The sequence below is a fragment of the Eumetopias jubatus genome, unplaced genomic scaffold (assembly GCF_037043125.1).
Source record: "Eumetopias jubatus isolate StellerSeaLion01/CBP00866 unplaced genomic scaffold, mEumJub1_p1.0 scaffold_6, whole genome shotgun sequence".
NCBI classification, from domain to species: domain Eukaryota; kingdom Metazoa; phylum Chordata; class Mammalia; order Carnivora; family Otariidae; genus Eumetopias; species Eumetopias jubatus.
Genome location: NW_028274812.1, coordinates 52,571,460 through 52,586,454, shown reverse-complemented (window position 1 = coordinate 52,586,454; position 14,995 = coordinate 52,571,460). Strand labels below are relative to the sequence as shown.

At 42.9% G+C, this 14,995-nt stretch overlaps 1 protein-coding gene across 3 annotated transcripts in view; it reads left to right on the top strand.

Moving 5' to 3' along the window:
• The window catches only part of FOXO3 (forkhead box O3), a 130,259-nt gene that overhangs the window by 101,708 nt on the left and 13,556 nt on the right, over nt 1-14,995 (top strand). For all 3 annotated transcript variants that reach the window (XM_028104268.2, XM_028104269.2, XM_088023898.1), the window contains one exon: nt 9,509-10,944. In XM_028104268.2, the coding sequence (XP_027960069.1) occupies nt 9,509-10,909 (1,401 nt within the window). In that variant the 3' untranslated portion in view covers nt 10,910-10,944. The remainder of the gene's footprint in view (nt 1-9,508; nt 10,945-14,995) is intronic.

The window sequence follows — 14,995 nt, the reverse complement described above, 5'->3', positions numbered from 1 at the left end:
AATTTTCAAACTGGAAAAATTTACGGCCTTATTTTTTTAAATCTAAGTGAAAATTATGTTAATAGTAAAACTATTTCTGTTCTCCTTTGTTCTACTTGGCAGAGTCTGTTCTGCAACTTCATGGCTTTTAACCCTTTGAAGCATCCATTCCATGTGGCTGGTCATGCATGGTCTTACCAGGGAATTTATGTAGCATGTGCTTGCGGAGCCCCTTGTGGGAAAGGGAAGTGGATTCAGTAACATTGGAGAAGAAGTTTGGAGGAAGAGAGCAGGGGCTGCCAAACGCTGTAACTTTGACTGGCTTTCTGGGGACTGTCATTCTTTTGACTGCATGCCTTGAGCTGCTTCTCCCTCAGTCTGGAGAGGACGGACAGGGGGTTGGAAGTAGGAGGGTTTGTGGGGAGGGGCAGGGTGCTGCAGGGAGTGGGTGTGGGCAAGAGGTTGCAAGGCTGCCAGGGTTCTCTTTGTGCCGGAAGTGCAGGTTTGGCTGTAAGGAATGGAATGTTCCCTCTTGCCCTCCAAGAACAGAAACAGCTGTGGAAGAACTTGAAAAAAAGATTACTAAATGAAAAAAAAATGAATATGAAAATAAAACCCACATAGAAAACCCAGCAAAACTGCAGTGGAGTGGTAGCTGTCTTTTTCATGCTCTTCAAGAGAACTTTCTTCCTATCTAGGGTTTCTTTTTCACTGGGGGGCAGGACAGATTGCCTTCCCAGCCCTTCCTCTTCTAAGAAAGCCTCATGTGTCTCATTTTGCTTGGATAGAGAATGGGTTCATTATGCTGATTATCAGATGATTGTTATTTTATTCCTTATTTTTTTTTAAGATTTATTTATTTGAGAGAGAAAGAGAGAGCGGGAGCACACAGAGGGAGAAGGAGAAGCAGATTCCCCGCTGAGCAGGGAGCCCAACGTGGGGCTTTTGATCCCAGAACCCTGGGGATCATGACCTGAGCTGAAGGCAGACGCTTAACCGACTGAGCCACCCTGGCGCCCCTATTTTATTCCTTCTAATGAGATACCAGAACCTGTCACTTACTGCATGAAAACTTGAAACAAATGTTAGTTTTCAAAGAGATCTCTGTGGGTAGAGAATTATTGTTAGCAAATTTAGTGGAAATCTTGTTTCTAGCTGGAAATTTAATCCTTCAGCGAAGTTCCTGACAATATTTATTTTAGAACATCGTCTTTTTAAAATAAGTCCCTTAATGGTTTAAACTTAGTGTTTTAGACAAGAGTAAGAGTAGAGCTAGCCTGGAACTTGTCTTACACATCAGGGTTGATTGTGCAATCCTTTATGTGAATGTTTATTTAAGTTTTCTTCCCAGTCTGAAAGGCTTGCTTGGCTATTACAGCTGGTATTCCATATTGTCAGAAATAATAACTGTTTCTGATTTCTAGTCTGTTTTATGCTATCATACAAAAGCAACTTGTTGCTTTTGAACGACAAGTTAGCCCCAGAGGAGACAAAATCTAGTGGAACAAGATAAGCCAGCTAAAATCTCGACTCTCCCAGTATCTAATAGGGAAGACCAGCCTCACACTTCTCCCTAAGATGGCGGCACTGCTTGGCTTCTAGCAGCGTCCACCCAAGGATCTTTGCACTGAGTGTAATGCTGTTGTGTTTTGCACAGTTGAGGAATAAGAAGGAATGAGAAACAGAGTATGTGATTGTTATTTTTGAGGCTGAATATGTCCTCAGGGAAGTTCATTAAGTAATACTTTGCTGTATTCTTAACAGTGGGAGCTAATAAGTACCTCACGATTGGGGTATGGCTTTGTCAGAAATAATTTTTACCCAATCTGTCTTTTTGGCATTTTGCTTGAAGGGCAAAGGAATTGCTGTGAAATTTGCTGTGAAAGGGATTGTACGAGATTGCATGCTACTTCAGGGAGGCTCCTGAAAATTGTAGGGATCAGTTACTGTCCTAGCTCATCCTTTCTTCAGCCTATATCAATTCTTTGTTTTGCACATGTCCACATGACCTCTTTTCTGTCCATGCCTATCTGTGCCGGGTGGAGAAGTGGCATGGGACAGAATGAGACGACTGTCGCAAGGTCCAGGACTCTTCACCCTCTCCCTTGCCTTTGTTTTTTTTTTTTTAAGAAAGAATATATCCGGATCCCCGTGGCCTGAACACTTGCTCTGTTTTACTCTGCATGTATAATCCCAGCTTGAATCTGTAGCCCTGGATCTCGCCCTTATTTTCTAAATGGGGGGAACTTGGATTTAGACAACATCGACTGTGCTGTGCTACCAGATCCGGGAAGACTAGGGATTATTAGGTTGGACTTAGAATCTCAGTCAGTGGAAAGGTAAGGGGGAAATTCCAGTGATTCTCAGCTCTAATTGCACATTAGAATAATCTGGGGAGCTTTAAAAATGTACCTCTACCCAGCCCTTACCCACACCGATTGAATCAGGGTCTCTAGTAGGAGTGGGGCAGGAGTACATAAAGCCTCCCCCAGGTCATTCTAATGGGCAGCCAGGGGGAGGAATTCATACTTAAGAGAAGTCAGGGCCTTGTCCAGAGAACTGCCTTTGAAAGAGCTTGTCATTATAAATCAGAGGCAGCTTCCCAGGCCCTGGGAAGGTCCTGAAGCTCTGTCTTCGTGTTACTCTACAGTGGCACACCAGCCCCCTGGGTCTCCTCGTGATTTGTGGTTTCCATTGGGCTTTTCACGTGACCTTTATTATTGCCTGCTCAGGAGAGGCATATATTATAATTCAGGCATTTGGCAGCCTCATTCTGAATTGTCATTGCCCACAAGTCAGAGCAGTGAGATCTACTTGAAATGCTGGTCCTATGTGCAAGGTAGATGAGTACTGTGTCTAAACGCAATCCTTTGCAGATTGTCCCCACTGAAATCCCTTAGAAGGACCAGGTAGATGCCTACAATCTGCCTGGTGGGAGGCAGTGGATCTGGTTTAGGAGTTAACAGCCATGACCCTCCCTTTGCTGCTTTGGAGACTGCACAAAAAAAGAGGGAGAGGGATGGGTTGTCTTCATAAAAAGGAGGGTGGGCAGGGGCCTTTAAGAGTTAAATTATACAACTCCCTTTTTATTTTTAAAGTCAGTGGATTCCTTGTTGCCCTTGCTGAGAAAGATAAATTGATACCACATGTTGCTTCCAGACAAAACCCTCTCTGTGCTCCAGGGGAAGCACATGCAGCTGGTGTCTGGGTTAGTGGACAGTCCCCACAAGGTAAACATGGGTTGGAAGGGGCTGGAGTGGACATAGGGTAGCAACAGTTAGGAAATTACCAGTCACTCCCGACTGACACGGCACCTTTGAAATACTTTTAAGAGTCTGAAATCTTTTCCTGGAAGTAGCCACCCTCTCACCTTTTGGCTTAAATTATACGATGCTCGGAAAACAGTAAGTGAACGTTTGTGATGTCACTGCTTCCGTATGTGGGATCTGACAGTAGAGAGCTTCTTTGTGCTTGGCATTCCAGTGGGTACTTTGCATGCGTAATTTCATTTAACCTTCCCGAGGATCCTAGAGTTAGGCAGGGAGGGTAATTTTACCCTCATTTTATGAAAGGGGCATGCGAGGTTAACTCAGTTGCCCAAGGTCACTGGACAAATTTCAGAGCCGGGATTCCAGCCTGGACCTGACTGACATCAAAGCTTGTCGTCTTCCTTCAGCATCACGCTTCCCGCCGCCCCCCCCCAAACCACTGGCCACCTTAAATTGCATGTGTGAATTATCCACTTTGTAAATTATCAGTGGAGAATACTTGTTCATTTCAGGCAGCTTCTCTCTGACACTTCATCTCATCTGTTTTGGGTCCTTCTGTCTTCATAACCAGTTGGCACGTATGTAGTGACCGTGTGCACTTTAATATTAGCAATAAATGTATCTTACAGTAGAAGATTGTCTTGCAGGATAGCAAGAAAAGTAATTAACAGATTCTGATAAGTACAGTCATCTTTATGCTAATTTCTTCGAGGAGGGCCAGGTAAAGAAATCTCTAGGCTGTGGCCCCCCAGTCATCGTGACTGTGAAATGTGAGTCCCTCGTGCTCCCTCCTGCACATACCTCCTGCATGTACCTCCTTGAAGGATTAGGCCACTAAATGCAGCTGCAATCACATAGAACACAGGTTTGCCAGTTCTATTACTATTTAACTACATCTGAAGCATTTCTGTCCGGTACAGGGCTTGTTTTGGTGTAAATCATTTTGTAAAAGAGCATTGACATAAAATGAGATGGAGAGTGGGTTCTTATTTCTGCTCTCTCTTCAGACCTGTTCTGTTAGAGGTGCTTTAAGGATTTTCTAAATCTTTGGGCCAGGTTGGAGAAAAACTGGCATATTTGTCCCTGACACTTAAAGTTGCTTCCTAGAAGATGTTTGCTTTCCTATAATTCATCAGTATTAGGATTTCTTAGGAGTGGACTTAAATAACCAGAACTCTTCACATGATTTTGGGTTGAGATTGTAGTAGCTTCTTGGCTCCTTTAGTAAGTAAATGTGATGGCAGAATGGACTGTGCTCAGGTCCTGGTTGTTAATATTTCCTTATCACTTCAGCATTAATGAAAATGTATCCCTAGTACTTCAGCCAATTAATAATGGCTTACCTCACAAGATATTTCAAAATGTCTGTTAGAAAAATCACTCTAGTCCTGTCAAACCATTCCTGCTTTTACTTCAGCTCCCAGTCCCCAAACTAATGTAAAATCTTAGAAATATAGACTGGTATGATATATGAATTAGTCGAAAACCATAGAGTATTTTTAGTGGTGGTTTTATAGTTTAAAATACACATAGTACGTTGGAAACTAATTTACAGACCCTAATGCAGAGGTCTTTAGAGAATTTAAATGATAGATCATTAAGAAGATTTTACAGTTGACTTGTCTGTTTTTTTAAATCCCACTTCTCATTCCTGGGACTCCATGAGGGAGTGGTTATTTGAAACCTTATAGAAATCATATCACCATTAACTTTTGTTATCAGGGAAGGTGTGGGGAAACATTGCAGTTCTGACATTTTATTTGGCATTCATTTATTTACCTTTTCCTGCTTCCAAAATTTAGGTAGAAGAACTAGTGATTAGAATCATGACCTGTGAGGAAAACCAGAATACATTCCTGGCATCTGACCTTGTTAGGGTGAGGGGACGTTTGAACTGGAAATGGACAGAGGGGCCCTATTCATTGGCCTTCTGTCAGTGGCCCATCTTCAGATTATGGATTTTGTAAATGGAAAGCTGACCAGCCAGTATGGATAAAGGCTGCTGAGATAGGGGACTGTCACAATGCTGGTGGCAGCTTCTGTGTTGTCTTAGTGATGTAACTGGAAAAACCTGTCAGCATGTTGTGTAGTAATATGCCTTAGGGCATGCATTCTGCCACTAATAACCTCTAAAACCGGAGTTGAGCAAAGATTGGAAACTGAAGCTAATCACCAATTTATGAAGTCAGGTTTTATTTCAGAATCTAAGGGCAGTTAACGTTGGTTTGTATGGTGACCACTGCGCTCTCCCTAGAGTGAATGCTATTATGGCCACTTAGTAAACAAGTACAAACATGGGCTGTGTAAGCCTTCACTTTCAGATCGGTTCTTCTGAAAGACCTTCCTTAAAAAAATTTAATTTAGGAAAAGACCCATCAAATTATTATCCCTGTTTCATAAACAAAATTATAGTAATGTGCTTTTTTCCTTCCTTTTTGGAAAGGAATTTTTTTTTTTTTTTTTTTTAAGAGAGAAAGAGAGCAGGGGCCTGGGGAGCAGAGGGAGAGGGAGAGAGAATCCTAAGCAGCCTGCATGCCTAGTGCAGAGCCCCGACACGGGGTTCCATCTCACAAGCCTGAGATCATGACCTGAGCCAAGATCAAGAGTCTTATCCCTTAACTGACTGAGCCACCCAAGCGCCCCTGGAAGGAAGCTTTTTCTCTGAGCAGAATGAGGTTGTGCCTTTTATATCCTTCTTTCTTAAATGTTTCTTTAAGTTGGCACAAATAGCTCAAACAATGACTTCTAAATACTTTGGTGACAAAGCTGTGAAAAATTATAGTAAAAGCATTGGATTGGAGTTTGGAAAACAAATTTCACTCTGGGTTGTATAGACACTAGCCGTGTGACCTTGTTATTTAATATCTCTCAGCCTGAGCCTTCATATATATGATGAGGGCACTGATACCACTTTGCAGGTTTATGATGAGGATTAGAGACCATGAATCTAAAAGTTATGGCCCAGTAACTGGCAGTGCTCTAATAGGCAGGCTCTCATTTCTTAACCCTTGAGATCAGGGACCTGGGCCCTGACACCCTGCAGTTCTGGTCCTAGATATGGGTATGCCGGCCCCTTTACTGCATGCCCTTCCAGAAGCTTAATTTCTGTCTCCAGATTTTTAACCAATTGTGGCTTGTAAATTTTACTAAATTATACACATACATTGAGGTTTAGAGTTGTAGTAATAGATGACTATTAGAAAGTTCACATAGGGCATTTTGGAGTTTTTTTACAGTGTTGCTTTTTTTTTTTCCTCCTGTTTGGTTCAGGTTTAGAGTTTAAATGTAAAAATACATTTAAAAAATGTATATATCGTTGAGCACCTGGATGGCACAGCGTCCAACTGTTGATTTTGGCTCAGGTCATGATTTCAGGGTCCTGGGATTGAGCCCTTCATCGGGCTCAGCGCTCATTGGGGAGTTTGCTTGAGATTCTCTCTCTCCCTCTCCCCCTCCCCTGCTCATGTTTTTTCTCTCTCTCTCTCTCTCTAAAATAAATATCTTTTAAAAAATATGTATTGTTCCCTAAGTGCTTTTAATTTTTATTTTTTTAAATTTTATTTATTTGAGAGAGCACACATGTGCGTGCACATGCACGAGCAGGGGCAGGGGCGGAGGGAGAGGGAGAAGCAGACTCTGCTGAGCAGGGAACCCAAAATGGGGGCTCAATTCCAGGACCCTGAGATCATGACCTGAGCCAAAGGCAGATGCTTAACCAACTAAGCCACCCAGGCGCCCCTCCTAAGTGCTTTCTAAGGGGCGGGGAGGTAACCCAGTACATAAAATTGGTCATTGTTAATCCTAGATGTTGATATGAACTCTTTCCAAAATCTAGAGCTAAGTGGGCTGGCCAGGGTTGCACATTGCTCCCACAGAGCTTCAGAACCTTCCTGTTTTTTCACCAAGAAGTTTGAGTTTAAGTTTTTTATTTAATAGATCTACTCATCTGAGTACTCAGATAGTAGAACCACCTTGCACTTACCTGCTTTTTGAGCCCTGCAGAGTGAATTTCAAGAGCATGCTTCATATCTGATTTATAAAGTATTTTGCTTTTTAAAGAAATGTGATTTCTGAACCATTAGTAGAGATGCCATTATTCTTTCAAAAACCATAAGAGTAAAAGGGAATCAGAGTATATAGTCTCCGGGGCAACATTTGTCTCATCAGATACTCAGCATGTTCCCTGTTTTTTCCTCTCAAATGTGTCTTTATGGCCATCAGAGAAATGCCAACATATGACCCATGGTTGCACATGTTCATTGCCCAACCTGAGCTGTAGGCCCTCCTTGCGTGGGAACATAAACATGGGAAACATGGAGTATTTTGGATTATTTGCTTATGGTAAAATCCTGCTGATTTTCTCTGTTTTAAAAACATTCTGGGGGAACACATGTATTTGCATCTTCTACATAAATACAGTTAGTGATTGCCAGTTTTTTAAAAACTATGGTAACTTTTAGGATTGTATTTAATATCTAACATCAGGAAATACCTCTTGTCTTCAACTTGCAAATAAAAGCTCATCTGGCCTGTAGGTGCTGTTGCAGATGTGGAGAATACCATCAGCTCCTCTCTTTTACTGCACATGAGGCATTTTATGGATTAGAATGAGGCCACATCAGGTGATGAGCTCTCTCCACCATGTGTACTGTGTGTTTTATAATAGCAATGAAAACACCCTGACTTGGTAGCATGACCGGTTTCTGAAGTATATTATCATATATCATTCTTACATCATCCCTGTCAGGGAGGGATGGTTTGGATGTTATTATGGCTATAATGAAGATAGAGAAGTAAAGTTGTTGCCTACAGATTAAATGATTTGCTCAAGGTCACATGGTTGATCAGTGGCAGAGATAGGACTGGATCTGGGTCATCCCAGCCAACCAGCCTTATCTACCAAGCCAGGAGGCAGTTCTTGCAAGATGGCTGCAGTTGTTAGGATTTTTGAAGATATTTTGCCCTATTTCTTTTTTTTTTTAACCCTTTAATATAGAATAGTTTTAGATTTACAGAAAAGTTGTAAAACTAGTACAGAGAGTTCTCATGTACCCAACATCAATTTTCCCCTATTGTTAACATCTTACCTTAATCTAAGGTTAGTTTGGTTCATTTGTCACAACTAATGAACCAATATTGATACATTAGTATTAACTGAAGTCCATATTTTATTCACATTTCCTTCATTTTTACCTAATGTCCTTTTTCTGTTCCAGGATCCCATCCAGGATACACATTACATTTAATCATCATTCTTCCTTAGGTTCCTCATGGGTCTGACAGTTTGGAGGAATACTGAACAGGCAGGCATTTTTTTAAATGTCCCTTAATTGGAATTTGTCTGATGTTTTTCTCATAATTAGACTGGTGTGATGGGTTTTAGAAGGAAGACTACAAAAGAGGGTGCCATTTTCATTACATCAAGAATGCATTACATATTATCAACATGACTTAGCCCTACTGATGTTGACCTTGATCACCTGAGATAGTGTTTGTGTCTTCACTGTAAAGTTACTTTTTCCCCTCCTTTCCATACTGTACTCTTTGGAAGGAAGTTACAGTGCTCAGATCATTGCCTTGAGTGGGGTATCTATATAAATTATTTGGAATTGTTCTGAATGGAAGACTTGTCTAAATATTTCTGTCAACTCAGCGAATCCTACTCTACCATTTTTTTCTCATGCCTGTTGGACAGGTGTGAAATTATGGCAGGAAGAGGTGGAGTCATAGAAGCGATCGGTAACAGTTCACACCAGTTCTGAGTTTATAGACGTGGTTAAGAAAAGGTAGATGCTGCCTTAAACTAGTGGAGGAGGGAACCATAAGAGAACAAAATGGCCCCCCAAGTGATTAGTTACCCTTAGAGAGCCAGGGAGGTTTGTTGCAAAGTGCAGGGAGAGAGTGCTGTGGTAATAACTTATAAGTGTGAACTTCAGTATAGAAAATAGAATTATAGAAAGGACAACAAAATTTAGGAGTTTGGGGAAAACAACATCATTGAGCTTACACATGTCTGGCATCTCCTGGATATGAAACCATCTCCCACCTCCTAAATACCAAACTTGGCCATTTATAATGTTGCCATTGAATTCCAACCTGGGTGGGGGGCATATCATACAAATGTTTGTCTTTTTTTTTTTTAAACCTCCAAAATTAAGGAGTCCCCCAGCCCCAAAATGAGTCTGATTAACTACCTCTTCTGGGTGCCTAAGTTTTGGACCATTTTGTCTCATATTCTGCATTTTCCTTTCTCTCTGCAGAACTCTATCCGGCACAACCTCTCACTGCACAGCCGGTTCATGCGGGTCCAGAATGAGGGGACCGGCAAGAGCTCTTGGTGGATCATCAACCCTGATGGGGGAAAGAGCGGGAAGGCACCCCGGCGGCGGGCTGTGTCTATGGACAACAGCAACAAGTATACCAAGAGCCGTGGCCGTGCAGCCAAGAAGAAGGCAGCCCTGCAAACAGCCCCTGAGTCAGCAGATGACAGTCCCTCCCAGCTCACCAAGTGGCCTGGCAGCCCCACGTCACGCAGCAGTGATGAGCTGGATGCGTGGACGGACTTCCGCTCACGCACCAATTCCAATGCCAGCACTGTCAGCGGCCGCCTGTCACCCATCTTGGCAAGCACAGAGTTGGATGATGTCCAGGATGATGATGCACCGCTCTCCCCCATGCTCTACAGCAGCTCTGCTAGCCTCTCACCCTCTGTAAGTAAGCCATGCACCGTGGAGCTACCACGGCTGACCGACATGGCGGGCACCATGAATCTGAATGATGGGCTGTCTGACAACCTCATGGATGACCTGCTGGATAACATCACCCTCCCATCGTCCCAGCCATCGCCCACTGGAGGGCTCATGCAGCGGAGCTCTAGCTTCCCATATACTACCAAGGGCTCTAGCCTGGGTTCTCCAACTGGCTCCTTTAATAGCACAGTGTTTGGACCCTCGTCTCTGAATTCCCTGCGCCAGTCTCCCATGCAGACTATCCAAGAGAACAAGCCAGCTACCTTCTCTTCCATGTCACACTATGGCAACCAGACACTCCAGGACCTGCTCACTTCAGACTCACTCAGCCACAGCGATGTCATGATGACCCAGTCGGACCCCTTGATGTCTCAGGCCAGCACCGCTGTGTCCGCCCAGAACTCCCGCCGGAACGTGATGCTTCGAAATGACCCAATGATGTCCTTTGCCGCCCAGCCTAACCAGGGGAGTTTGGTCAATCAGAACTTGCTCCACCACCAGCACCAAACCCAGGGCGCTCTCGGTGGCAGCCGTGCCTTGTCGAATTCTGTCAGCAACATGGGCTTGAGCGACTCCAGCAGCCTTGGGTCAGTTAAACACCAGCAACAGTCTCCTGTCAGCCAGTCTATGCAAACCCTCTCGGACTCTCTCTCAGGCTCCTCCTTGTACTCATCTAGTGCAAACCTTCCCGTCATGGGCCATGAGAAGTTCCCCAGCGACTTGGACCTGGACATGTTCAATGGGAGCTTGGAATGTGACATGGAGTCCATTATCCGTAGCGAACTCATGGATGCTGATGGGTTGGATTTTAATTTTGATTCCCTCATCTCCACACAGAATGTTGTTGGTTTGAACGTGGGGAACTTCACTGGTGCTAAGCAGGCCTCATCTCAGAGCTGGGTGCCAGGCTGAAGGATCACTGAGGAAAGGGGAAGTGGGCAAAGCAGGTCAGTGCCCAATGCTATGGCATTTAATAACAAAGTGGGGGTGATGGGAGGGAGGCTGACTTTTATTTACTTTGAACTTTACTCCACATTGAGAAATTGAGAACCACGGAGCAGTGGTACACAGTAACGTGGCTCCCAGCCGTTTCATCTCCACGTCAAACAGGGCCATCAGGTGCCCCTCCCCACAATTTGCTGACAGCTCAGGAATTTTACTGCCAGTAAAAAGAACATACACACATTCAGAGATTTCATTCTTCTTTGTATCCAGTCACCCTCGCTCACCCATGACACAGGTCTCCCTACTTGATGGTTGGATGAGGATAGAATGGCAGGAGAGAGGGGGGGCCCTTAGGTCACACAAACTTCAAGGTTAAGGACCCAACTAGGGGACCTTAGCCTCTCAAGTCCAACATTACCATTGTCGATCTTCAATGTTATGGTTTCTTCATCTTTTTCCAGTAAAGTAACAATTTTCAGGTACTTCTAATTTAACTGTAGAATATATATTCTGGACTCCTTCATGCATGAGTATTTCCACCAAAAGCAAGATCTGTTAGATTCTTCACCATAGTACTAATTGTCTTTATTGGTTAGCATTCAGCTTTTACGTATTTAAAGGAGCAAAAGAATTAAATTGAAAACAGTTTTTATGTGAGAGAGAAAGAGAGCAGTTGCTCATGTGCTTCTTGTTCCCCGAAGTCTAAGTGAGGTCAGGTTCCAAACAGTGACATGGGTTGGGAATGGGAGCAGAGATTTTCTAAATTCTGGCATTTTAATACTGTTGGAACGAGAAGGCTCACACATGATGTGATAAAAACATTTTATTGGAATCAGAAATCAAGGGTTCAGTTCCACTTCTGCTACTTTCTGGCTGCTATCCGGAGTGTGTCATCTGGCCTTAGGAATACTGTCTGAGCCTCAATTTCCAGTTTTATAAAATGAGAATAATCACCCCCTTGTCACTTCTTGGGGTTATTATAAGAATCAAATGCATTGAAGTATGTGAAAGTGCTTTGTAAAACTGCAGTGCTCTGAAATATGTATAGTGTAATTAGGTAAACATAACTGACTGACAGATGAGTAAGCAGGGAGCCCAGAGAAGTTAAGTTTGCCAAAGTTCACACAGCTGGACCCAGAATCCGTATTTCTTGAATGTCTTGAACTGTGATAGTTTTCCCTAATTTTCTCTAGGTAGAAAAAAAATAGGAAGTGCTCTGAACTGAAGCCAGTGGAGCAGATAATACACAGGCTTGCCCTAAAACTCTCCTTAAGAAGTAAGGTGAGCACTGGGGTATTGTGCTGACAGATTCGTACCCCCAGACCCTAGCATGTTCAAAGACTCTGTTCTGTGCCCCAGCTCCTCTTTTAAAAACATCTTGGCAAGTCTCTTACATCCTTCTTTAAATGGTGTAAAGGGGAAATGGGATTCAAAGCCATTAAAACCTGAGCCTTGTTTAACCCTCTGCCCCTGGGAAGGAATTACAAGGGTCTCCTATGGTGAGCTCAGTACAGTTCATGGGGTAGTTGTAGAAAGGGGAATGTCAAGAGTGTTGTGATGCTAAAGCTTCTCAGCTTTCCCAGGCATAAGCAGGCCCCTAATGGAACTCAGACATCTGTTTTCAGTCATTTAATAGCCCTTGAGATGGTAAAAAGACTGTAATGGAAGCTAAACAGGGTGACACGCTTGCATGCCAGCCAGTTCAGTCCCATATCAGAACTCAGACTGGTGAAGACTGGCCTTGAGAAATGTAGATATTTGGCTTTTAGAAGAATAAATAGTTTGTCTTCCTTTAAGAAGTGAATATGATTGTGGCTTCTAATGACCCAAGTAAGTTTTAATTTTGGTGTAGTTGTAAGGAGGCCACTTTCTAATTCATTGAGAAGAGGTAGTTCAGAAGGAAACGTACTATCAATTCTTGTCTACTTTTTCAATGTAGTTCAATAGCAGACCTTTCTTGTGTATGTATACTTCTGAAAGATTGTATAAAAATATTTTGAGGGAGATGTAAATACATTTTAAGGCATATTTAATGAATTATTTGGATGATAAAGAACTACTTTTGGGATAATGCATTTTATTATTCCCTAATGTTCTCAGAACATTTTGGGGATATTGTTTTGAGAAGATATTTCTTCATTTAAGAATGAAAAGTCACCAAAATTTCCTGAAGGTAAACCAGCTCAGTATGATCAGAGCAAGAGAAGAAACATCCTAAAGACGACACAGGGCTTTGAGGGAGTCTGGTGTCTGAGTTTAGGATTTCCATATTGCTTTGGAATGAATTGCTCCTCTAACCAGCCAGGAGCACAAATGTCCTGAAGTATATTCTTTACTTTTAAACTTGTGACTCTCCTAAATTCACAGAACCGGCCTGAGGTCACCACCTCAGACCTCCCTTCTCCCAAATTAAGTACCCCAGCTTCCCAAGACATTTTTGGTTTGGCTTCTTCTCTTCTCTTCTCTTTTTTCACTAGTAGTCATGGTATTCTCCAGACTCCCTTTCTGGCCTAACAGAAGGTCATGTGACCCTAAATTAGAGCCTTCTGGTTGTGGAGTTAATGGAGCAGCTCTGTCCAGTTGACAGTCTTGCTAGAGAGCCGTGGAGAGGTGCTCCTCTGGAGGGCTGGGTGTTTCACACACGTCATTCATCTTAGACCATGTGTAAAATCCTTTGACCTATCTGGAAAAGAAAAAAAAATAACCATACCTTTTTATGAGCGCCAGCTACTGGGGTGTAAATGGCACTGTCTTCTCTCCTACAGCCTGGTGCACGTGCTTGCAAGTTGGCAGCAGAGATGTTGTGAGCTGGTGTGGTTGCAAGGCCAAGCTCCCAGCGAGCCCTCCTGTGTCTGATGTGTGTCTCCTCAGAGGGCAGGCAGCCTCAGTCTCACTGTTGTTTTGAGGTCAAAAGATGCCTAAGTTCACAAGCTCTTTCATTCATCTTCATCTTTTTGGCATTTGGAGACCCCATTAGGGAGCAGCCCCGTATTTAGTTTTAAACTACTTTGAGATAAAGATTGGAAGACATCAACCAGAAAAGGCCCAGCTGGAGAGCGGAGGTATAGTTCTCTCCCTGCTTCTGCACATCACCAGTGAGTCTCTCACAATAGTAGGCTTCTCATCTGTCAGATGAGGATAGAATCATAGAGTTTCAAAAGTGCATAGTAGATGTAATTTTAAACCCGAAACCTAACATTCTGTCTGTGAAGTGGCCCTAGTAAGAGATACGTGGTGGTACAGAACTATAAAGAAACAGTGGTGTCCTAGTGTGGGAACAGCAGGATCTAGTGTTGAAGGCCATTTATGTTATGGAGTTTATGTTTAGGCTGCTTTCCAAAAGGAGCAAATTTTTGATACTGGTTGAACTGATATCTGAATGCTCTGATTCTGTTATGTATTCATGCTGGGGAATAGGACTAATTCTAACCAAATACAGGCAATGTAGGCTATTTGTATCATGTTTTTTTCTTGTGGTAGATATTTCTATGTTAGGCAATGTAACGTATGATAAGTATGAATCTGTATGTATTGCATGGAGAATATACTCTCTTACTTGCACTTGGGGCTGTAGTCTTAGTCTGTGGTTACAGTATGCCCGTCTCAAGAATTCTGCATCTGCAGGGATCTTTATTCTTACCTTAAAAAAGCCTGAAGTCTGAAATGTCATTCATTGAGAATGGCTGTCCGGATCTTTTTAGTGTTGACAACAGTAAGGGAAAATTGACCACAGCTATGAAGGGGTTTTCTATGCAGAGGCTGGTACACTCCTTACACACATTCTTTTCCCTGGAAAGCAGTGATACCAGCACTGAGGCTGCTCCTCTGGGGCACAGGGACAGAGCCTGAGTGACTCTCACTTCAAGCAGTTGCATTTATAAATGGCTTTCTGCAAGGTCTCTGGCCACAGAGCTTATATGGAGCATGAATAAATGGGGTGAAAATCACCTGAATTACTGCTGGAAATTCTTGTAAACTTTAAGCTTCCATTAAATGCTTCTTTTTCCAGGGTTCATAATGCTCAATATTCAGCATTTCATAAATAACGTTTTC